The 24854-nt window shown below is 42.1% G+C and overlaps 1 protein-coding gene across 1 annotated transcript in view; it reads right to left on the bottom strand.

Annotated features, from left to right (window-relative positions):
• Positions 1–6117, bottom strand: part of LOC308377008 (cadherin-4-like) — a gene marked incomplete at its 5' end in the record, with an annotated part of 304531 nt that extends 298414 nt beyond the window's left edge. Inside the window, 2 exons of the mRNA XM_080853540.1 lie at positions 3944–4055; positions 6061–6117. Coding sequence (XP_080709666.1) covers positions 3944–4055; positions 6061–6117 — 169 coding nt within the window. The remainder of the gene's footprint in view (positions 1–3943; positions 4056–6060) is intronic.
• Between the last annotated feature and the right edge of the window lie 18737 nt (positions 6118–24854).

Raw genomic sequence — 24854 nt, 5'->3', positions numbered from 1 at the left:
CTAACACACACACACACACCAAAGCCAACAGCCTCTCTCACACAAACACCCACCCACACACCCATTCATGTGTGCACATACACACATACAACTGACAGACAGAGAGCGATGTAAACAAATGCAATGACACAACTTGGCAGAGGTGAAATGCAGCGGATAAACGTTCCCCTGAGATGAACCCATGCGCTGCTTATCACTTTAAAAGGACATAAACAGACGGCCGGCATTTTTCCAGTCATCATATGCTCCCTCGACTTTGACTTGATTCTGGTATAGATTGCATATAGAGTGCACGGGCAGAGTGAACTTGGTTTACTCAGGCGCAGAGCAGTGTTTATTTTCCGGCGCTATCTCTACATGCGGTCATGTTTATGAAGTCCATTACTGCAAACCCAACATGGCTTTAACTGATGAAGATTGTTGTCATACGTACTGTAGAACTTGGGGTCATATCTCATGAGACCTTCCTGTGGCTTTTCTGAGATGGGCATGTTAGAATAACTCCTAATGCGAACCATGTGTGCGTCCGTTTTGGAGAGCACTTAGTGCGGCACTGTGATGGGATGGCGGGAGAAAAAAGGTAGGAAGGTTGAAAAGTGAAAAGACGAAGCTGTCATCTGAAGACGTGGGTAATTAAAGCCACACACAGGAGCCGGTGGAAGGTCTTCAACCTCTTCGCTGGGACTTCCAGGCGTCTTCAGTCAACCGCGACCCCTAGTCCACCCCCAACACGCACACACACACACTCGCAAAGGCGCACACACCTTCACCCCCTTTCCCGATGCCCCAATTTATGTCCACCCTGCTTAGCCTCCTCGGCGGCGTCACTGTCCCAATGTTACATGCTCCTCAGCCCTCGCGCGTCCAGGGCCCCAGTTCTGTCTGACCCATTACTTTTTTTTTCCAGCACATCCCCATTCTCCCGCCAACCCCCTCCCTCCCCACCCCTTCTTCTGCCCCAGATGACGGTTCTAGGTTAAACAACGTTATTATTAAAGTCTTTCCTGAGGAGCTTCCTGCCTTCCCCTCCGCGACTTCTCTTTACAAACGATAAATCACCATGTGCTGGGCTGCATAAATCACTCTGCTGTGTTGGCCTGGGCCTGGCGGCGCAGCTGCGTGACCAGGCCCACAGATAGGGCCGCTGCCACTGCTGTCTCTGTGATCCTGCGAGGGGCCCCACCAGAGATGAGAGTGGCCTGTGACAGTGGCAGGGCTTGAGCACCATAACACGACAGGGAGGAAACCTACAGGCCATAAATGTCAGATAAGTAAGAAGTGGGGCAGCCGCAATGCTGCCCTAATGGATTTTTGTAGGTACGAAAAGGCTTATGTTTCTGTTGATTTTACAAATGAGGGCATGTGGGGTTGGGTGAGTGGGTGGGGAGGGGAGGCTGGAAGTCTGGTTTCTTTTACACCACTGTTTTGTGAAGATCACAAAGGCAGATTTGTTTTCAGCCCTGACTGCTTTCACATGGCCTTCAACCTCTTTTTTTTCTTACTTTTTCTTACTGAGGTAACTTAAGAACTCAGACCTCTCCTCCATGCAAGTGATATACAAAAGGTGTTGTGTGGAGGGGCACTGCAGCAGTCACTGTGGAGGCACCCAGACACAGACAAAGTGCTTTTTCATTGTGCCGGCTTGTGATTGTATTGACACCCCCTGCTGGGCTTGGGACTCCACTACTGCACTGACTCCGGCTTACTGTATCGACTCATGACAACAAGCCTACCTCTTTCTCACGTCTCCTCTCCTCTCTCTGCCAAGCCCCAGGCAGCTAATGAGCACAGACAGGGCCCTCTCTCTGTCTCTCTCTTTATCTCGGTCTCTCTCGCTCTCTCTCTCTTTCTCCTACTCTCTCCATCCCCTTTCCTTTACAGATCATGACTCTCCATCTGTATCTGGCAGCAACCCACAGTCACCCATAGTAAACACCCTCCAACACACAGTTTATGCAACACACACACACACACACACACACACACATACACACACACACACACACACACACACACACACACCAACATGAGGCATGTACACACTCATTTATTAGCACATACAAAATCATGCATGGCCTCCGAGACACAGACAGTTACACGACACCCCCTTTCACATGCACACAAACAATTGCAAACACAAACAAACACACACACACACACACACACACACACACACACACACACACACACACACACACACACACAGACACACACTCATACACACACAGTCACCAATTCCAAAACAGATTAATTCCCCCATTCGGAGAGATGGGTAACACGATACTTCTGTTACTATGAGATTTCTGAAAGGAGCTGCACAATAAACAGTGATGAATCAGAATTTAGAATTTAATTAAAGGCCCATATTGATGTTTGTGCTCTTGGCATGCGGTCCAAACATTGGCAATTAAGCCTATTTGGAAAACGAAAGTTCATGCACCAACATACCTGAGGAATTCAACCCAAAGAAAAAGCTGCTCAGTGACACCAGGCTGTGCCAGCTACTGTAATTGTAACAGTGGTCACCCTGAAGGTAAGCTGTGAACCAATAGCAACTCTTTTCTGCTGAAGGGGGAGCATGGAAATCAATGCAGGATGCCAGTTAGCCTGTATTGGCAGGAGCAGAGGCAGATTAGCACCTGCGTGTCAATGAGACTTCCTCCGCTATCGGCTAGCCAAAGTTGGTTTGCTGAATAATTACTTTGGCATCTAAATCCAATGGTATAAAACAAGAGACCAAAAATGGTGGCGATGATGATGATGATATTGATGATGATGACGATAGTAGTCATGATGATGAGGAGGACAATGGTGCTGGTGAGGATGATGCTCATAATGATAACAATGATAAAGGTATTAATGCCATTACCAAGCTACAGAGGACACATTTCCTACCGGTGCTCTCCACAACCACTCTTACAGAGGCCTGTAACAGGATAAGAGCCCAGCAATCTCAAGGAGTCAAAGCGAGCGACACAAGAGGACGAAAGGACACCATGTGCCCGTGAGAGAGGTCACAGAGCAGATTAACCCAGTCAGGCCTCTTTTCTCACAGATCTCTCCCTACACTGACAACAACAAGGCAGAGGTAAGATGAATGTTCACACTGTACAGCCCCTGAACCTTGGACACGGGGCTAAGCACTGTTAGAAATCAAATCAAAATCCCACCAAAAGTAGTTGTGCATATGGAAAGCTTTGGATGGCTCTTGGTAACATGTATTGCTGAGCAGAGGATGTTTTTGTTGATGTGTACCATAAATGTGTGAATATCGCCAAACAGTGATCATAGTTCTGAGCCAAGCACCTGGGCCTGCTCTCCCTCATGCCACCCCCCTCCCTGGAAACCATCTACAGCTGAGATCTGCCTATCTGCTGTCTGCAGGTGGGTGGAGGTGAGAATCACTTCTTAATAGACCTATTTCTCAAAACCATGGGTACGGGTGTGTGCATGTGTGTGTGTGTGTGTGTGTGTGTGTGTGTGTGTGTGTGTGTGTGTCTGAGTGTGTATGAAAGAGAGAAAGAGAGAGGGAGAGAGAGAGCATTTGTTTCTATTGGCAAAATGCTAACGAGCATTGCTATAAAAAAAAAATGAAAATAAAAGAAACCTTTTATCAACCCCTATGTACTTCCTACCCTACACACACACACACACACACACAAACACACAATACACACATATATCATATACACACACACAGTCTGCGTGCACTGCGTTGCTCCCGACTAAACACCTCTCCAATTCTTCACTGTGCAGGGGTTCAGGGGTTCACATTGGCCTCTGAAAGAGAGACGGACTGCGCGGCACAATGGAAGATTGAAAAAGCCGACTGCCAATTATGCACATGTCCCTTTCAGAGGGGCCTCTGACGTGTGCCTTTGACCGTGCCGCTGCGAGACGGTGGGAGGAAAGCTCAGATCATTAAAGGAAATGCGAGCCTTACCTTTGAGAATGCTCTGGCCTTGCAGTACATCCCTTGAAACGAGCAGGGTATAAAAACTTTGAGAAAATCCAGGCCGGCACGGTGCTTTCAGTGGTAGATCTCCATTAGTCACCTATGAGAAAAAAAACGATTTTTATATTCTTATTGATTTCTATATCCATGGCCCTGAAAAAATGAAATACTTAAAACAAAACCTGAAAAAAATTATACATAGTATATGTCATCTTAGAGGAAAAAGGTTTCATAGGGTTACTGGAAATTAATATGATACTCAGTGGCATCCTTCTCAAATGATGCTTTGTAAAGAACTCAAACGTTTGCTTTTAAAGGTTACTGCTCAGTAAATAAATGAATGCATTCTAAATGTAAAAACTGAAAACCATCCAGTACAGTGTCTCAATGCCTCAGTGGTTTGAAGTGTGTCTGTCCGCTCTGAAGAAGCATGGATTCATGACAAAAGCACAGCTTTACCTCTGAAGGGCGCAGAAGGATTGGGGGGGGAAACAAGTGTGAGTGGCAGAGCTGCTGTGTTTAAGGGAAGGTGTGGTTGGTACTTCACAAAAGCCAAGGGCTCTTTTGTGTGTACATCGAAGATACATGGCATGGCAAACCAAATGTAATATAAAGATAAACAAAGTAGGAAAAAGTAGATAAAATGCACATGTAAAAACAGAGAAGAGAGACACACACCCCGAGGAACCAAAACACATCTGTCTCTGTCTCTCTGCACGCGCGCGCGCGCTCACACACACACACACACACACACACACACACACACACACACACAAACAAACAGGTTCCACTACAGGTTTCCTTGTAACATATTACGGCTGTACTGTAAGTGCTCTGCCAATGTTTTTTTTCTTTATTTTTTGAATCTACACATGCCCTGTTTGTCCTATAGACACGTTTAGAAGAATATACTGTGTCTGAGTGCAGCAGCCAATACACGCCACAAATTAGACTAACGCCGCTGTTGTACAGAGGTAATAGTGGAGCGAGCCAACGTCCACTCCTGGTATAAAAAAAAGTGCGAGTTGAGATAAATGGCTGTTCCCAGATTAGTTTGGAGTTGCACTCGACTCGATGAACCATCCCTTCTTAGCCAACACTCAACACACCACGAGAGGGTATGATGAATATTCAAGATATTTAGTCAACAGAGCAGGATCCACTCGACTAATTCCTAATGCCGAATTTCAAACCCATGCCGAACCAGGTAAAACCATGAGCTTTTCTGTACACCTCATAGCTCCCTTATATTTTTATACGAAGTACAGAATGTCTCACTTTGTTTGCAAGTGAATTAACTATGCATACCTCATTTTAAAAATGCAAAATAAAATAATTAAACAGCTCTGCCTATATGATAAGAACTAAGGACCTAAAAATACAAATGTATTCACTATGAGTTGATAAGCGCCTATAGCATGATCCATGTCTCGCGGGTAGCCCGGATCATTTTTCTCAAGGCAGCATCAGCTAGCTCATCCAAAGTGCGCCTGATATTACGCTTTGTGATAACCCCATCGACAATGTGTCCAACCTGTTCATACAATTCCCAAAAGTCAACTTTATTTTCTAGTGCAGCCTCTTACAAATACCTACCCATGCGGAAGAATTGTAGCGTAGGGTCTCCGCGGCGTTTAACGACTGCGGTTCTGTGTGGGCTATAGGCTACCGGGGTTGATAAGGCTTTCGTAAACGTTCAGGGACCCGTTTCATATTTTCAGCGCTATAATTATTTTAGTTCGTGTTAATTCTATCGAAAATTGAGACTGAACTGCTAAGACATCGTTTCAGCAAGCTTTCTCTCCTAAATGCCACATAATGTAGTTTTTGGAAAGAAAGCGTATTTTCACCAGGATTGTGTTAAGACGAGTATGGATAAGAAGTCATACTGTCTTGGGTGAATAATGAAAAATACACCCTTGATAGAATAATTACAATTTAATAAATGGTAAAAAAGATCCACTTAAAAGTCCGCCACGAAAAGAATCTACAACAAGTGAACCATCAAACCAACAACCGCAGTCGCAGTCTGACCACTACTTAAAAATTAGTTCGCAGAATACCCAGGCGACACTTGCACGTTGTTTAAAAATGTGAAATCTTACCCAAGATGTGCCGAGTAGGATAATTCCCATTTGTAAGATAACGAAGCCTGTTTTCATCCTTGCAAGCGAGCGGAGGCTGCTTGAAGTACTGTGATTCGGCCTGAATTCTTAAGACAATGGTATAATTTCCCTGGTGCCTGCGCTAGGATGGTCCTTCTTTCGCCTGTTTGCGGTAGTAGGCTCGTCGGTTGTAGAAGACCGTCCTGACTCCGCTTGCTCTAAACTGCAGGTGAAATCGCTGTTCAGCTCAGCACCAAAGCGCCAGCGAGCGTCACCACAACCCCTCCTACCGCACAGTACCGGAGAATCCCACTTAAAGCCACACAGTTTGACGGTAGTTGCCCTAGCAATCCGATTCCTTTAGCGATCGCGCTTGTGTCAACTCTATCTAAGAAACGGACCCCGGAATTTTAACTTGATAATACTAAATTTCTTCTATTGATGAAATGACAACGGGGACATCCGTCGCGCACTCGGTGGTGAAATAGAGTTTTGTGGTGACCTCTCTTTGCAGAATTAGAGAGGAACGGGATACATGAGAGTGAGTGTGAGAGAGAGAGAGAGAGAGAGAGAGAGAGAGAGATTGAGAGAGGGGTGGGTGGGAGGGAGGTAGAGATACACAAACCCACAAAAGCATTTTAATGTTAAATAAAAAGAGCTCTCGCTCCCTACTCACGAGTGTGTAATTTGTCTTGTCATTGTTGTGGTGAAGGAAAAATGAAATACATTTAACCAATATCTTTTGAAACCGGCTATCCTATTGTCTATCCAAAATCAAATTACTTGATTATCAGATTGAGACGAGAAAAGTGCCTGATGTAGCATTCACAACATACTTGCACACACACACACACACACACACACACACACACACACACACACACACACACACACACACACACACACACACACACACACACACACACACACACAGAAATGGGAAGAGACAAGGAAAGAAAGAGAGAGAAAGAGAGAGAGATATACCACAGCAGACAGCCAGGACCAGCACAAACTCAGTCGCAAGCAATCAATACCATCTAGGTCCTCTGAAAGAATGATTTATCTGACAGTCTATATTGAGATATATCTCAAACATGCATACACAATACTTAATGGCAAGAAGAGTGACACTGGGGAAGGCACGAATTATTGCTTGGAGTCTTTAATAAACACTTTCAGAGATAATCCTCTGGCTCCTCGCATAAGAAATTACAGTTTCATTACCCGCAACCATCCGTCTCCGTGCTATCTGCACCCGCATGCAGACACTCCACCCTTAATGGTAAGGAAAGAGTGACGAAGAGGAAAGAGATTCTCTTCCTTATTCTGACACACACACACACACACACACACACACACACACACACACACACACGCACACACAGCCCTTCCAGAGGGAATCACTTTGCTTTTCCCATAATAATGATCATTTCATTAGTGGCTGGCGATTTGAATTCAAGTTGTATCTCTGGACTTGCACTCTATGCAGCACACCTAGCTGGAACTGACTGATTAGCCAGCCAAGGTCCTTCACAGACACACACACACACACACACACACACACACACACACACACACACACACACACACACGGTTCCCCTCCTCAATCTCATTAATGCAAAACGTCTTGGAAGGATAAAGAAGGTAGAAATGAGAGGTTGGGTTAGATTTATTATAGAGGAATGTGCAGGACCCCAAGTGGGGAAGACTTGCTCTGCCTGCTGTTGCTTCCTGCACAGCTACTGAAAAGGGCAGGGCCAACCTGATGAAGTTCCAGACAGGTCTAAATATTTTATCTCATCACCAACCAATACTGAAAAATTGAACAGAGGCTTGTAGAAAAAGAAAACTAAACACTGGTGAAAAATTCCTAGTCTCTGAGCATTCCCTCAGAACACCTGCCTTATCTTAAAATTATTATTTTTTTACTGCGGTATATGGACAAAAGGTTGGAGAACGGTCATCTCAAAGAAAGTCTGGAATTGTCTGTGGAAATGTCAGGATATGATTCCATCAAGGCCCCATCTGCTGGACTGTATTGTGCACCGGTAGTCCTGGCCCTTGGCATCCTGTGTCACAGGCCACGACTGACACAGGAGGCGGAGGAGCTCAATGGCTGATGATGGATTCAGAGCCTCGCCGCCTTCCATTGAACAATGACACAGGCAGAGGCAGGGGAAATTCCGGGTGTAGATCCCTCAAGAGGGGCTATTGTGTGATTTGCCTCTCTTTGACACGAGCGAGAAAAAGAGTTGTCTGCAACTGTCAGATCGGCGAAGTCGTATAGTTACAAGGAAGCATTCAGTGCCAAGGCTGAATTTCAGAGCAAAAAGATAAAATAATGCTGCATCCGCTACCCGTTGAACTTCCATGAGTATTGAACTTATTAAACTTACTCCTGTACCGTTATGAAACCTTTACTAGCAATGCATTGATCCTCCGTGAACGTTGATGGCATTATGTGGCGTGAAACTAGTTAGTTTGTGACAGTAACATCCAGAACAGTGCTTAACCAGCAGATGTGCTGAATTCTTATACTTGTTTTGTGAGAGTTTAAGAGGTACATTTTTACAAAGAAAAAGTCAGACAGGTTGGACAGCTTTCCCTGACTCCATTCCTGTCTATATACCCAGCCATCAGTCAGGTTCCCTTTTAATCCCCACTGGTTACATTTACTGGAAGCTGGGGGGGGGGGGGGGGGGGGGGGCATGCTGTCCACCTGTCCCTGAGAAATCTCTCATTCTATTTCATGTTCTGCTGGATCACTACACATGTGTGCACATGTGTGTGATGGACAGGTACCTTTCATCACCAGGAGGAAGGGTACAGAGTGGCTGACAGGGATGTCGGGGCCAGAAGGTGCCAGGGCCCTGCTGAACGCACAGCAGAGCCAATGAAGATGAAGATGAGGATGAAGGTTGGGATGGGTAGTGCACCATCATGTGCTCCCCCGGGACCTTTGATCTGCAGATGATAAGAAGTCCTCCGAAGGAGCAGGCGACTGAGCTCACAGGAGTCTGATGGTAGTATCGGAGGGGGTCCCTGCTCCAGACGCCACTCTCAGGTAGACATCTCTGTCACAAGGTGTACCACCTGAGTCTCAGGAGCTAGCATCACATTGTGGCCGATGGAAATTTAGAGCTTCCAGTACTTTGTAACTGTCTTCTTAGGAAAGAGGCATATTTTTCATACTACATATTTTCTGTTCTCTCAAACATTGCCTCAGACAACTATGGTGGCGGTCTTGATGGCCGGCTATTTAGAGGAGGACAAGTACTTTATTTTAACAGCATGAAGGTGTTTGAGGAAATACCAAGTATGTCTGTCAAAATCTTTTCTGAACTACAGTGTGTCTTTGTACATCCCCCTTGATATCAGGACAGTGGCCACATGGGGCCACTGTAACTTGCTACCAGTCACATCCGGATGATCGATCTCATCTATAATTCAACTAGCTAACGAGGGCCAGATTACACTGTCTGCATGATTCAGATTTGGGATATAATAATAATAACAACAATATGAAGAAATTATTATTATTTTTATTATAACACTGACACTGACAACAGACAAATCAATAAAATAAAATCACTATGTGCCTAGCCAACAACTTGTATAAACAGACAGGGAAATATCAATGTGCATATCCTGAAAACACCTACCTACCACACCACATACAAATGTATGTGTTTATTTTCCAACATTCAGGATGCTTTCTCACCTATTAGTCTGTTTGCTTCTATTTGTTCATATTTGGTTTTGCTCAGGACAAATTTAAGCAGACCAGAAAAACAAATCTACTGACAAGCATATAAGAAGAGCCACGGTTGGGAACATTCTTGCAAACGTCCTTCATTTGTCTGAAATGTGGTATATGTTCATTTTTTCCTGTGTACTACAAATCAAAGAAATCAACCAAGCACAAAGGGCAAAGAGCCAGACAACATCCTGAGACTTTGAAATATTGCTGTCGAAATACACTAACCCCTGCATATGTGACTGCACCTTTAGGCACTTATGCACACATTCTCCATTCATTAAGGACCATTCAGAATCGCTTTACAGTCACAGTTTTACACTGCTCAATTTTAGATAATTACATTTCCAGGGAGCCGCATTCTCTGAAGTTCAGCCGATACCTTCACCAAGGTTAACCCGACGCGGGATGCGGCATCATTTGCCGGTGGTGAGTAAACGATTCCATTCAATTATCCAAGCGTTTGGCCAATAAAAATACCATCTGGGTGCTCAAAATAGATTAGTTTAAGGCCATACTAAATTATTAAACCATTCCCAGTCAACGAGTCCCCGGTCCCCTTTTAAGGCCAAGGAATTATGGGTCTCAGAGCAGCGCGGCAGATCGTGAAGCTGACGTTCACGGCGCCAGGGCACTTTAGCCCCCAGAGCGCCACAGCTGGGAGGTGCACCGAGGGGCAAGAGGAGAAGGGAGGGGGGCGATGGGGGAAAAGAGACTGAAGTATACGTCTTTCTCTTATACTCCCACGTGCTCCGGACGGAAGGGTTTCTAAGCCCACAGCAATGAAATGGGAAAGCCTTTGGGAGTCCTCCCAGTGTGTAGATCACATCCCATCAGGCCAGACTCCACTCAGACTTACTGATTCCCTTAAACCAAGACACCCTGCAAATATAGATGGATTAGGTCATTTTCTCAAGCTTCAGTCAGAATTTAAAAATCAGGTCTTTGATCCATGTGCCATTTTGATGTAGGAGGGAGAAACTTGCATCTGTTGCAGTTTTTGACAGTCATCCCTGAGCAGAGGCTAATAGAACTGAGAAAAACTATGAACAGCGGACAGATACAAATACCTAACTTTACTTTTTCTTTGAAAGAATTGAAAGGTCCCTTTCTGGGCAAAACTGAATAAGACTAGGCTGAGGTAGCGATCATTGCATGGTCCTCTCCGGAAAGATAATGCCAACAGATTTATAGGACTGGGACAAGCTCTGAAACATTAATGCTAAACTGCTCCTGGCTGGTCACTTAACTCCACTCATACAAGCCAAGCAAGAGCCAATGACAAATTTGACTGTGTATGCATAACCCAAACTGTAAATAATGCCAGTAAAATAAATAATAGAATGGTAACTCATGTGAACATATGAGGGCACACACACAGGCGCGCGCACACACACACACACACACACACTCACTAATTCTAAACTGAAGTTTGCACACATTGTTCAAAATATTCCATCTGATGAATCAGCAGTAAAATGAGCAGACTTCATCTCTGACATTTAATACACAACAGACTCAAGACATTAACCTGCAGGCAGCTGTTACAGGGAAGCTCCAGGGCCTGATTCAAGTGCTTGCTAAAGGGTTTATGTAACACAAGTATGTCCTACCTGACAAACAATGTTTCATGGGGGCCATTTAAGTGTCCCTACAAGGATCATGAAGAAGGTGTGTTTATCAATATCCATATTAATTGCCCAAAACATAACATAACCCCTCAAAGCACCCCTCCTACACACACACACACACACAACACACACACACACACACACACACACACACACACACACACACACACACACACACACACACACACACACACACACACACACACACACACACACACACGTATGCCAGTAGTCAAGCTTTTAATGATACAGCAGCTTGTGAGAGGTTGAGTGGTAATGACTGGTTTTACTGTAGGGTACTCAATCCAGACAATTAATGAGGTCACATAAATTCTAGTCATTACATGCACAAACAAAAACACAAATGCCAGCACACATGCAATAAAACACATTACTTGGGAAAAAAAGAATACTGCCACAAGATAAACTTCTGTATTTGTATTTGTTGTAGGATTTCTGAGTTGCTTGTGTACAGTGGATTCAAAGTTAGGCTTGTTTATCAAAAACACTTTTTTCTGAGACAAACTCCTGTTCTATTAAGTTGGTTCTAGTACACCCACCTTACTGGGAGGAATGTCACAGAATCGAGATCATATCGGACTAAGGTTGATGTTGATATTCAGAACCTTTTGAACTGTTTTTACAGTGATAGAACTAGGGTAGAAAAAAAGTCTCAAAGACGCTTCATTACATACCAAATCATCAAAACACGGTAAGAAAAGGCATTCTCTCTTTTCTCAAATGATAAAAAAAAAAAACATTTTTCATGGCCTTGGCGTAATGGAAATTATGAATAGGCAATTTCACCCTTGGGTTGCAATAGGGTAGGCTTGCACTGTTTGTTGTCGGGATTTCGTTTTTCTCTTAGTGATCCTGAGGAGAGCTATTTGTAAACACACATTTGCCTTTCATCTGGGTGTAGATGGCCACACCTCTCTGGCAGCGCGTGTTAAGGGACTCTTCAGTGAGCCTGCATTTAGACTAATTCAGTACCATGAGATAGAATCTAAATAAACACGCCAAAGTTGAATAAGGGACCGGAGGACGTAGTCAGGTTTTTGGAGTTTATTTCGGCGTGGAGACCCCCTCTCAACTGGTGCTCAGAGAAAGGCCTACCTGTTTCTAGACTATGGTGGTATGGTATTTATGGTATTTATACCATGCAGCGAGGTAGAATTCAATAGGGAAGAGGTTGGCCACACCCTATAAGTGAAAGGATGGGGGAGACAGTTGGGTGAGGGGTTCACCTATGGGGGGGAGGGGGGTGATAACAGGGTACAAAGGGTGATAGCAGTGTAAAGGTGCGGCTGCCCGTTACCAATATGGAAATACATCCCTCGGCTGAAACAAACACAATGGACAGCGCGGAGTACAAGCACATGTTTTATTTGCACACAAACACTAACCGCATATTTCACCGCGATCAGGGCCGCATCGGTAAAGATACACTCACCGAACATTCCGAGACTGAATGGCCTTCCCTTCAACGCATACAAATGTTGGACAAGGCTGTACAGTGGCGGAGTACTTGCCGTGCGGGTTCAGAGTGAGTTCCAAAGGCAGAGCGGAGGAAACGACCCGATTGAAAGTCGGGAAGGACCTTTAAACTGTGTGGCATGGAACGTCAGACGAGCCCACGCCAAGTTGATGGGATGAGAGGGGTGTGTAATGTGATGTAGTGTGATGATTAAGAGCGCTATGTATTAATTAGATATCATGACTTTCTTTGGGTGAACCTGTCGGTATCACTAGAGGCAAAAGTATTTATTGATGAGTCGGAAGATTGTTGTTTTTATTGATTGAGCTGCGATTGTGCAATGGTTTAGGCAGGGGTAATAAGAGACCGCCGCAGAACATGTCTTAGGAACGAGAGTCTGAGGGGAACAACTTCCCACCCCTGTAGACGACGAAGGTGAATTGTTTAGTTTGGAGTGCGACAAATTGTTAACTTAACTTCTTATGATTGATAGTTACTTGTTTAATTTGGAGCTGAATTGTTTAGGGCTTATTCATTTATTGAGAGTTATGGTTTGGAGTTTTTGTTTTCTATTTGTTTTGCCTACTTGGAAAGGATATCAAACATTTGCCATTGCCACAAAACATCCGAGACACTGCCTCCATTTCATTCTGCATCGCGTCGAGGCCATCCTGGCTACAAGCAGGTTCACATCTATCTAGGGGCGGTTCACATGCCATTTGTTCAGGACTCAGTGAGACAGACAGAAAACACATCCAAGAATGAGTTTCAGATACAAAATAATGCTACACTAAGTTCATGTATTCTACAACAACAGTATATCAATATTTCCGGTTCCATCAGTCCCCCATATGAGCATTTATATGCTCACACAATAACCACCATGCAACAACCAATCAGAGCAGGAAACATCAATATGGGCCACTCTACCGAATTGATGCAAAGTCATGTCGGATACATTTTGAATTTTTTTATGGTTTATTCCCAAAACTTTGTCCCTATGTATATTGTACCATATCTAAAGTACACATATTTAGTAAAAGAACAGTCAAGTTTTATATGGTATTTTCAGAATGTGTTGGAATGTTTTTCCTCTTCCAAAAATTGTCACTACCGAAACATCACATTTACTATAGTAAAAAAGTATTATTATTGACCTGTTCAGATTGTGTTTCCTTCCCTTCTCTGAAGAGTATTTTTACAAATATTTCTTGAAGGTTTTCACAATGAAATCCATAGAAATTGATTTTTTACCAAATTTTCAAGTTCAATTTATTTGTTTCGGTAGTGACTGCACTGTTTCGGTAGTGACTGCACTGTTGGATGGATGTTCATTTCTCTCCCAAAATCATCCAAAAGGTGCTCTGGGCCGCCCTTTAGTCCACACAACACATTTATTTAAAAATGATGGGATTGAACTACTTACCATTTCATTTTGTCACTACCGAAATCATCTGGTCACTACCATATGTTTCGGTAGTGACCGTTTCGGTAGTGACAATTCTAGCTAACTTTAAGCATAAATAAAGAATTCTAGCAAGCACACGGCTTGCAAACACATCTTTGAAGAGGTGAACACACATACAAACATAAGATTTTCCATGAAACCCCAAAAGGTTTACTTAATTGAAGAAAACATGCGTTTCGGTAGTGACAATTCTTAAGGTTACACGTCGATTTTCAGACTTTGGAACACATTTATATAAAAACTATGGGATTTAGCTACTTACCATTCAACCATGAGGGACAGGGATGCAGTGTCACTGCATGGTCAAAAATGCAGGGTGGTGGCTAAAACACAGGCTCAGCCAATGGACTAAAACTCTTGTGTTTCGGTAGTGACATGAAAACTAGGGACATGATTTTTTGAGTATAGTAAATTGATTTAAAAATTAAACCCACAATAAATCTAAATATTCCAAGTTCTGTTTCAACCCAATCATAAAGATCTTTGAAATTAAATCATTGAAAAAAATCTAAAAAAATTGAAAAGTGTTATTTAAAGGCATTGAAATTTAGATGTCAGGGTTGGGGACAGCTACTTCCCAATAGAAAGTACCCTATAAATGATGATTTTGTATATATTTAGCTTATCACTATCTCATGTAATGCATTGGGTTTATATAGACCATAACATTTTCTAATTAAATATCTATGCCTAAATACCTAATTGTTTTGTAAATAGTTTTTATTGTTGAGGGACTGCATATTACACAAATTTGGTAGAATGGCTCATATATGTTACAGATACAAATGATAAAAAATAACAGTTGAATAGCTATTTTGCAGGTCCATCACATTTTTTGTTCCAGCAGAATTCAAATCACTGAATTCAGTTGTATGGCATCACCTATATCAGAAAGGTTGATTAACCTCACAACTCATATCCGCATCATTTACCCCATCCCTCTCAGACACATAAACATGCATGAGTGAAAACTCATCAGAATCAGTCTCCACAGAACTATCACATATATGTTATATAAGTCAACCTCTGCATAGATGCTTCTGAGATGAAGCATCCAATTAAATAAAGAGTCATGGTTTTATCCATTTAGGGCTGGGCTTCATTGGGTTTGTATCGTATTTTTACTTGACTTTGTTTAGATGGTTTCCTCAAATCCCTTCAAGCTACAAAGGAATACGTTGAAGTCAATGAAATCAATCACAGACCATTACATAGATGCCCTTATAACAGCCCTTAGACAAAATGGAATATGCATTGAGCTGATTCTTGCACAGTGACCTTTCAATTGGAAACATGGTTTCACAAATTAAACATAAAATTGAATTATATGGCCTTTTGTCCAGCCATTTGAAACAACAGCTAATAGCATAGAACAAAGTTTAAAAAAGCGCAGTGGCAAAGACTTTTTTAATATCTCATTGTATGTCATTATGCCATGTCATTTTAATACCGTATGCTTAATATGTCACAGAGTCATATGATTATACAGTGAATTAATCTTTTTAATAAGGTTCTAGGAGACAGAGACAAGATGGCGAGAAATAACAAGAAGTACTGTCCATGAACCTGTTGATGCCATGTGGGCATGGTCATTACAGAATCATGAGCTCGCAAATTAAATCTTGCAGCAGATTCCTTATTGAGTCAACATGCACATGGCAGCAGGGTATGCGAGCAGAAATAAATTCACCTGTGTGTGTGTGTGTGTGAAAGTTCATTTGACATATCAAATTAATGTGAGCGGAGTGTGAAGACTGTGTTTGTAAAGGCCTGATGGCCCAAGGGCAGGGCTGAAGCCAAGGCCGAGGACGATGAAACGAATGCGAACGAATGTGCATCAGATCCCCCAGTGGAGCAGCGCTGGAATAACTATTCATATGTTACAATTGTGTGCCTCCTGCCCGAACACGAACACCGCTAACACCTTCAGCAAATATCAGAAACTGACCAGACATGGATGGTCGGTCAAGAAATGAACCAGTCACTGTGAAAGGTACATATAAGTACTGTTATCGTCTTGTTACAGGGAAATCACATATAGGGTTAAGCTAAACAAAACACATACTTAAGCACTGTGAAGAAAAACATGCCAAGAGACTGTGCTGGAGCCCCAGCTCAGCATATGTGCGCAAGACTGAAAGAACAAAAAGCCTTCAATATGGCCCGAGACTCCCCTCCAGACATGTTAATATTATTCTAATGACGTTGTATGTATACAATATCGTTTCCATCCTTATGGTTTAAGTGTGGCTTGCTATGCATGCTCATTTTTGTTTGACTTGTGGGTGTATATGAATGCATTATAAACTGCTAGAAATCGATGAATTATACATCACAAAATACAATTTATCATAGGGAGCATTTGCAGCATCTTTGAAACGAGGTAGATGAAACAGTGTATTTTCTTCCTCGCTAGTTTTGGTGGCTGGACACGGTGCATTATTCATCTCAAGTGCCACAGGCCAAGGAGAACTTTCCCAACTGGTTACAGAAGCTGCACTGTCTTGTACATTGTCCATCAGCCTCGCTATTGACTTCTTCGTCTTGACCTTGTGTTTTTCTGCAAGGCCTGATGACAGCTGTCTCTGCAGAGCTGTCACCTTTTTTTAACTCAATGCTTGAAAGGAGCTTTAAAAACATTAAAGTGTGTCTGTACGTGTGTCTGTACGTGTAATAATCCCCCAATCTATGCTATAGTCCTGAGCTTGTATAACGTCCACCTCACATAAAAAAGAAACATAATGATAAAGATAACACAAAGATTTCACATAGCATTTTATCTTACCGCTAAGATGACTTAAAGGTTTTAACTAAATGTGTCCTCCTAAATTCCATTCAAAAAGCTTTTGAAACTTTTACTAAAGAAAAATGGAACTCTTAAATCTGGAGAAAGACTCCATTCTTCCATTGCTACGGCCGATGTCAAGTCTCAAGCTGGCTTTCAATGACCTCAGTGATTGGTTGATGAGTAACAGGCCTGCGCTGGTGAGCAGGCAGGCACTTCATATCCTACTGCAAAGATTGATATAATAATGAAAGAAATATATATGCCAAGCTACACATGCGATAATAATAGAGTACTCAGACTCAGAATACAGACAGAGCATTCACACAGTTTTTCAAAATGTATCTGTATGAAGCCACAGCTGTTTAGACAGAAGCTAGTTAAAATTTACAATAATACATTATGTTCAATTCAATTTTGGCACTAAGTGGGTTGTTTTGGTTGGTTATTGCATCCTTTACAATCTCTATAATCAGTCCCTCGTAATTTAGATGGTGTCTGTTACAGTAATTCAGTTTCTGCATTCCAAAATATTCTAACATGGAATGACAGAAACCGTTGGTTTTAGTGAGTTAGGAATCCTCTCAGCTGTACATTTTAGTTTACAGGCCCAGATTTACAGGCCCAGATCTATGAGTTCCTGTTGATTAATATATAAGAATTGTATACCATATGTCTTCTTAAAACAATACAGTGCAGTTACAGTGAGTTTTTTGAAAGTATGACCGCATTAATGATATGAATGATTATTTCTAAACTCTGTGCCAACCGAGGTGGTAATGTTCAAACCTCAAATATGTATTTACACACACATACACACATACACACACACACACACACACACACACACACACACACACACACACACACACACACACACACACACAAACACACACACACACACACACACACCCCCCCCCACACACACACACACACACACACACACATATACAGTATATAGAGCGTTTATGGAATTAGACCAATTCAACGAAAAACTATTCTAAACCTTTAGTTGATATTTTCAGTTATAATGTGTGCACTGAAATAAAGTGTGTTATATGTGTTGTTCGTTTTTGTTTGCATGCGCTACTCAGGACAGTTCAGATAAAGCACTTGGTATATACATATTTCATTGAAAGTACATGTACACCCAGGGGCGGCCTTTCCTACAGGCGGGTTAGGCGGCCGCCTAGAGCGCCATCTAGAGAGGGAGCGCCAAATAATGCGCCCGGAAAAAAAACAACTATATATATATTTTTACCCGGACGCATAAGTTGGCGCTCCTTCTATATCTCCAAAATTTTTACATAAAAATAAAAAATCTATCATTGAGGTAAAATGAGCCAAAACTCGGAAACGGAGGGCTATGTTCATCATTGGTGTTATTAAATCATGCTAGCTTAGGAAGGTATTCGGTGCAAATGTGTGTGTTTCCTCTGAAAAGGATTAACGCCGCCGGCATGTATGACTATATGGGCGGGATGTCACAACCTATCGATATACTTCTTCACCGCCGTTAAATTACTGATACTAAAATCCCGCAAGGTCAAGGGTACTGGACTTATGATGTACAATACACATTAAGGGTTGCTACAATATGTTATCATGAAAACACTAATGAACACAGTATTTCAGAGATCAAACTGATTTTGGAGAAACAGTGTATAATGAGCAGATAGACAACACTTGGGAAAACATTAATACAACTTCTTCAGGGGGTTATCAAACATTATTGTGAAGGACGAACATGTACATGGATTTATGGGAACAGCCGCTCGACAGGTCCTCGTCTACTGAAACTAATTACAAATCAAACTTCCTCCAACAATATCACATAGGCCTATGCGCAAAGTAACGTATTCTTTTAACGACATTGAAGCGAGGAAATACATTTCGCCACAAAGCTACATTTAACAAATAATGATAATACGTACTGTAACATGCCGGCATAGTCGCCCCATAATGCCGTGCGGCGGGTGCATATACTTTTCTATATGTGATGATGCATTAACGATGTACCTGTTCCTTACTGTTCTTATTGCATGTCGTTGTTCTGTGTTGGGACTGAGTTTATACAGGTGTGTGACGGTAACACAGTCTATTTGCTGCGATCGTTGTTTATGTGAAATAATTGCAGTCTTACAAGGCAAAATAGCGTTTGAAAGTTGCAATGGGGGGGGGGGGCACCCCTTCTAATATCATTTGATAGGGTAAAAGCTAACTGTGTGCCAAATTTCATGTTTTTATCACCCCGGTCACGATCGTGTTGTTAAAACTACTATGGTTTCTCTTGGCTTCGGTTGGGAACTTGAACGCATGCGCAGTCTGTGTGATCGATGTATCCTCTGCTCAATAATAATGTCTGTGGTGACGTATGAAAGTGGTGACGTATTTCTGACAGTTTAGTCACGTTTGTGAACCGTAACGGTGCAAACCCATGCCACCGTTGTGAGCGACGCGATCTCTAAACCCAATGCATTTCAATGGGAGCCAATCCATTGTGACGTAAATTAGCGATCTGAGCGACGCGTCCGTTGAAAATTCGAACATGTTGAAACTTATGCAAATGAGGAGCGATATTTCCCGGCAGCAGCCAATGAGATTGTTTGGTGTCGTCTTTGACAGTTGGACTGTATGCTATTTCCACACGCTACACCACGCCCACTCAAAGCGATGGAAGTCGCTCACAACGGTGGCATGGGTTTGCACCGTAACTTGTGGAGTTGCATTTTGTGTTTGTAATTTGTGAAACCGTAATCGTGAAGTTGTATTTCGTGTTTTAATTCGTGACTTCGTATTCGTAATGAAGAAATCGTAATCGTGAAGTTCCATTTTGTGTTTGTAAGAGTTTACAAATGTGTATTTTCTGCTCAACTTTAAAAAATATGCACGTATATCTATTTTATACACACGAACATTCTGACAGCTTCCTTACTCCATAGATATGATCTGCTTTCAAGTGTAGTACAATGAGTGGGTGAATCTATATCGTCCTATCCTTTCAGAACATAAAAGTGTATTCTCACAGGTGGCGCTTTGGTGGAGGTGAGGTGGTGGGTGAATGGCAATTTAAACATCTTTCTAGAGGTAGCAGCTGGCGGTGAGCAGTGGTCTTGAACCAACTCTGGTGTAGTGCTACTTTGAATGAACACTTTTGTGGCAAAATTGAGTTTTTCTACATCATCTGCATCTGCAAAAAAAAAAAATCCTTGCACTGCTATTCCAGATCTGCTCGGCTTTTACCTCCCAGATAGGATGGGCCGGATGCGTGCCGCATCAGGGCTGTGTCCGTGCCACAGTCAGCCACTCTCCCTGTGCTCTCACTGAACTGGAACACTTCTTCAGCAACACTAAACAAGGAGTTACATACTCGCACAGCTCTGGTCAATACACTACTAGTTAAACTATTACATGGAGGTGTAGCACGTTAGGTGTAGCACGTTAGGAGTAGCAGGGTGGTTCCTTCGAATACAAAAGCACTGGTTCAGCAGACTGAGCTTACTGCTTTTTAATAAGAAGAATCCGCCTTAATAAAACATGGCGTCTGGTGTGTGTTTGTGTGTGTGTGTGTGTGTGTGTGTGTGTCTGTCTATGTGTATGCAGGGACTCAGTGCCTCATAACGTTGGTTTCCCAAGTTCACACACATCTAGAGAGGAAGCAATAATATACAAACTGCGGAGTGAATAATTCAGACACAGAATACATAAATTGAAAATCAGCCATGATTTAATTAGCGCGGCTGTAAAAACGGAGCTACCCTCAGAGTAAACAAACTCATGGATCTTGCCGGCTTGTATTAACTCCGTTGTGACAGAGACTACAGAAGGAGAAACATGATCAACCTTCTAAGAGTGTGTGGTGGGTTTTTCACGCTTCATATGGCAGGTAGCTCGAAGCTCTGTTCGTGGTTGTGCATGGAAATCACAACGCTTGTTGTGGTGAGGTGTTTTTAAGGGCCACCATGCGCCAGCACACATGCCAATGAGGATCACAGCATCAACACTGACTGAGAGTAATGGAGAGGTTGGTGGTTGAGACTTTCCTTATATTTCACTGAAATGGCTGTTAGGCTCTTAATTTAATACTGCCACCGGGCTTTCTCTTCTTTAGGTGTCTAGGATCAGTCATAAGAGACACCGGGTGGGAGCTCTTGGTAGTTTGAAGTCTTTTAAAAAGCAAACATGGGGAATATTTTAATATATGCCGGAGAGTGTGGAGTGTGGGCGGATGACTTCTTTGCAATAAGTGCAGTTTCAAAACCTGTGAAGCAATTGCAAGCGTAGATTTGTCAGTAATTAACAGGCTGATGCTTGTTAAACAAACTTTCTCTGACATTGAGACAATTATGGCAGAAATGAAATGGCTTGGCAAATGAAATACAAGGAAATCAATTAGGCTGGGATTCAGTGGATATGATGGGCAGACGTAGCAGAATGACTCCCTAGTGTGGCACCTCCAAGTACAGATGTATTTGTAACCTCATGTTATGGCGGATCATAAAATAACTTAAAATCACATTGGATCCATTAATGCCCTGGGGCTGAGTTAGTGTTGCAGTTCATGTCATTCCCTTGTGCCATCAACGTAACCCTCCACTTCTGGGCTGTCTGTGTGAGGTTGAACAGGAAAAATGATGGCTGGCTACTGGGGGTGGGGTGGGGTGGGGATGAGAACTCCCCCCCTCCCCAAGTTAAGTGTGATACATGTATCATGTTCATCTCCCTCGCTACCCATCTCTCTGGCATTCTCCCCTTGGCATACACCCACACAGGGGCTTTGCAGATACACACACACTACTCCTAGAGCCTAATGTTTATGAAATGTTCACTGAGTTACTGATGAATAACACAACATGTGTTTCATATATATATATTGATATTTATGAAAATCCATACTAACACCTGATTAGTAAAGATTCACTGCTTTATTTGTCTCTAAAGGAAATGTACGTCCTTGTTCTGTATTGATTTAGGACTCCATTTAAGCCCATGTTGTGTGGCTACACAGCGGTGGCGTTTACTAGACATCCTGCAGAAATACTGGTGCCGACTGAGGGCTGCACATTTGGCTTTCTGCAATCAAACATCACAAACAGAAGGTCTAACAACCCCAGTGGTGCTGATGCAGCACCTGTGTGCATTTTCAGGTATCACAGAGGCAGAAATTCATAGTCATTCTGCAGAACTGGGTGACTAACAAAACACAGGACAGGAATATACAAAGGGCCTGCAGGACATCACAGACTAACCTCAAATTGAAATCACTCTTCACTATTGGAAATTATGCCTCTTTGACCTCTGCATTTCAAGCTTTATTGTCATGATTGCAATAAAAAAGGAAGAAATTGCGAGAAAGAACTAGTGGTCTGTGATATATGCTGGTTAGGTATCATGCTGTATGAGAAAAACTTATATAATAACGATCCGTAGAAAAGCATTTATAACCTTTCAGTTCATGATGAACTAATTATCAACATTTTTATATGTTGGTTAACAAATGTTATGTGACCATTTCTTAAATAAATTTGATGTGATTCTGATTTCTAAACCATTACTGAATCTTAAAAAACAAATCAAGTTAATTAGTTAACAATTAGTAACTGATTTGTTTATAAATAAGGAGTTGCTTTGAAGTCATTCAATAATGGAAAAATAAGGAAGAAACAGCTTCAAATTATTTAACAAATCGGCTAATAAATTGTTTCCATGTTCATTAAACATGTGGATTACATTATATTTATATCAAAAGCACCCATGAAATGCAGGGATATATAGAAAGACCAACCAGTTTCGTTTTCCCATTCTTCCCCAGTGGGTATCCAGCACAAGTGATTGAGAGTGACTGTCAAGGTGGGATCTAGACAGTACTGTGAACCCTCAGCAAGGTTCAAACATAGGCTACATATCTGGAAAGGCATACAGCTGTTATTTCAATGTCCTTATGGTCACTTAGAAGCACTGCCATAAAGACGAAAGGTGGGCTATATGCTAAGACAAATTTGCATATGTTTGGAGCCTCACTGAAGGTTCACTGTATAGGAAATAGATATAAAAGAGAGATGTATTATATGGCAACGACAGTACAAGCGCTCTGATTGGCGAATGGGTCATGCCAGCCCTGCATTGACCTCCTTGCCGGTCTGCCAGTCTGATATGGATTATTATTGCCCTCTGACGCCATCTTAAAAATGTGCGATATTGATAGACATCATAAGCCATGAGGAAATTCAGAAGCAGGGAAAATGTGCTATTGAAAGTGATGATGAAGACTAGAAACTATAGTTTGAATCACTTGTGTTGTTACTTAACTGTAAATTAGCTGAGCCATGTTGTCCGTTTTCTATTTATCATTGTAACTTGAAGTTATCAAGTAATTGGTTGCTAGGCAACGCCTGAAACAAACTGTCGTGAGAAGACTTAAGAGCTGAAAAAACGGCATGTAATCTATTTACAATTACCATTTCTTTTCATTTACGAAATGAAAGGAGCTAAAAATGCCATATAATAAACAACTTACTTACCTCGACCGTTCGGTCATGCCGGGAAATATCTGACTGCTACTGATCAGTCTGATATGTCCCTGCATGACCTTAGTCTCAGTTAGTAAGTAGTTAATATACGTAAATGTTTTGTTGATAAAAAGTTCATGAACTAAAGGATTATAAATGCAGTACTATCATTTGTTATTATAGGAGTTGGGATGGGAGTTGTGGCTATTAAAAAATAATATTGTAAGTCGATTGTAATGAAGAAAACTTGTTATACTTGTATAATTCATAAATACATGAATGCACATCTCTTTATTTAATAACCACAATATATATCTGAAAGCAATGTGCAATCCCAAAAAACAGCTTCTCCCATCAGTGCATGTGAACTCCCTCTCTCCCATCAGCTCTTTGCTTTGGTATGTGGGAGTTTGTTATTAGATTTCATCCTCAGAGCCTGAAGGAGGCAGTGAAAAAAGATGCATATGGAAACAAAGAGAAGTGATAGATCTAGAGGGAAGTGAAAACACAGGGTAAGAGGTAAGAGAGAGTAAAAAAAGAGACCCTACAACAAAACAGGAGATATTAATCTCAGAGGTTAAGAGCACGGAACATATAATTGGAGTCAGTAATTGCCCTGTGTAATTATGTGGCTGTAGTGTTTCTCCGCATCATAAACACTTTCCATTGTGGTCTCCCTGTAGAGAATAGAGCTTGAGCTCAGGGTGGGGGCGGAGAACTAGTGGTGTTTCAATGGGAATACTTTAGCATTGTAAACACGCTGGCATGTAACATACTCTACTGCAAGCCAACGCCTATGGTTACCCATTTGTGCACTGAAACCATCTCCTCTGCCTCTGCCTGGACCTCCACCACAGGAAGAATGTCTGTGAATGACTCACACACAGCTTTCCCACTGTCGTCACATGGAGGAGTCTATTTACCAAACCACTGATCTCATTTCATTTTGTATGAGAGGAATAGGAAACAGGCTTTGTGTTCATTAAAAACAATTGTATCATACTGTATTTGACTATTTTCCCCTTATCTCATTTACCTATTCTTTCGTATTGCTATTTAAACAAGACTATCTTTGGCATATGATCATTACAACATTGTATATCTCACATTAACCAGGACCAGGGGAATAAATATGTCAGAGCTTCCTACTCAATTATTATTGATTCT

This window comes from Sprattus sprattus (genome assembly GCF_963457725.1).
Source record: "Sprattus sprattus genome assembly, chromosome: 16".
NCBI classification, from domain to species: Eukaryota; Metazoa; Chordata; class Actinopteri; order Clupeiformes; family Clupeidae; genus Sprattus; species Sprattus sprattus.
Note: the sequence above shows the minus strand (reverse complement) of the source record. Positions and strands in the feature narration are given on the sequence as shown.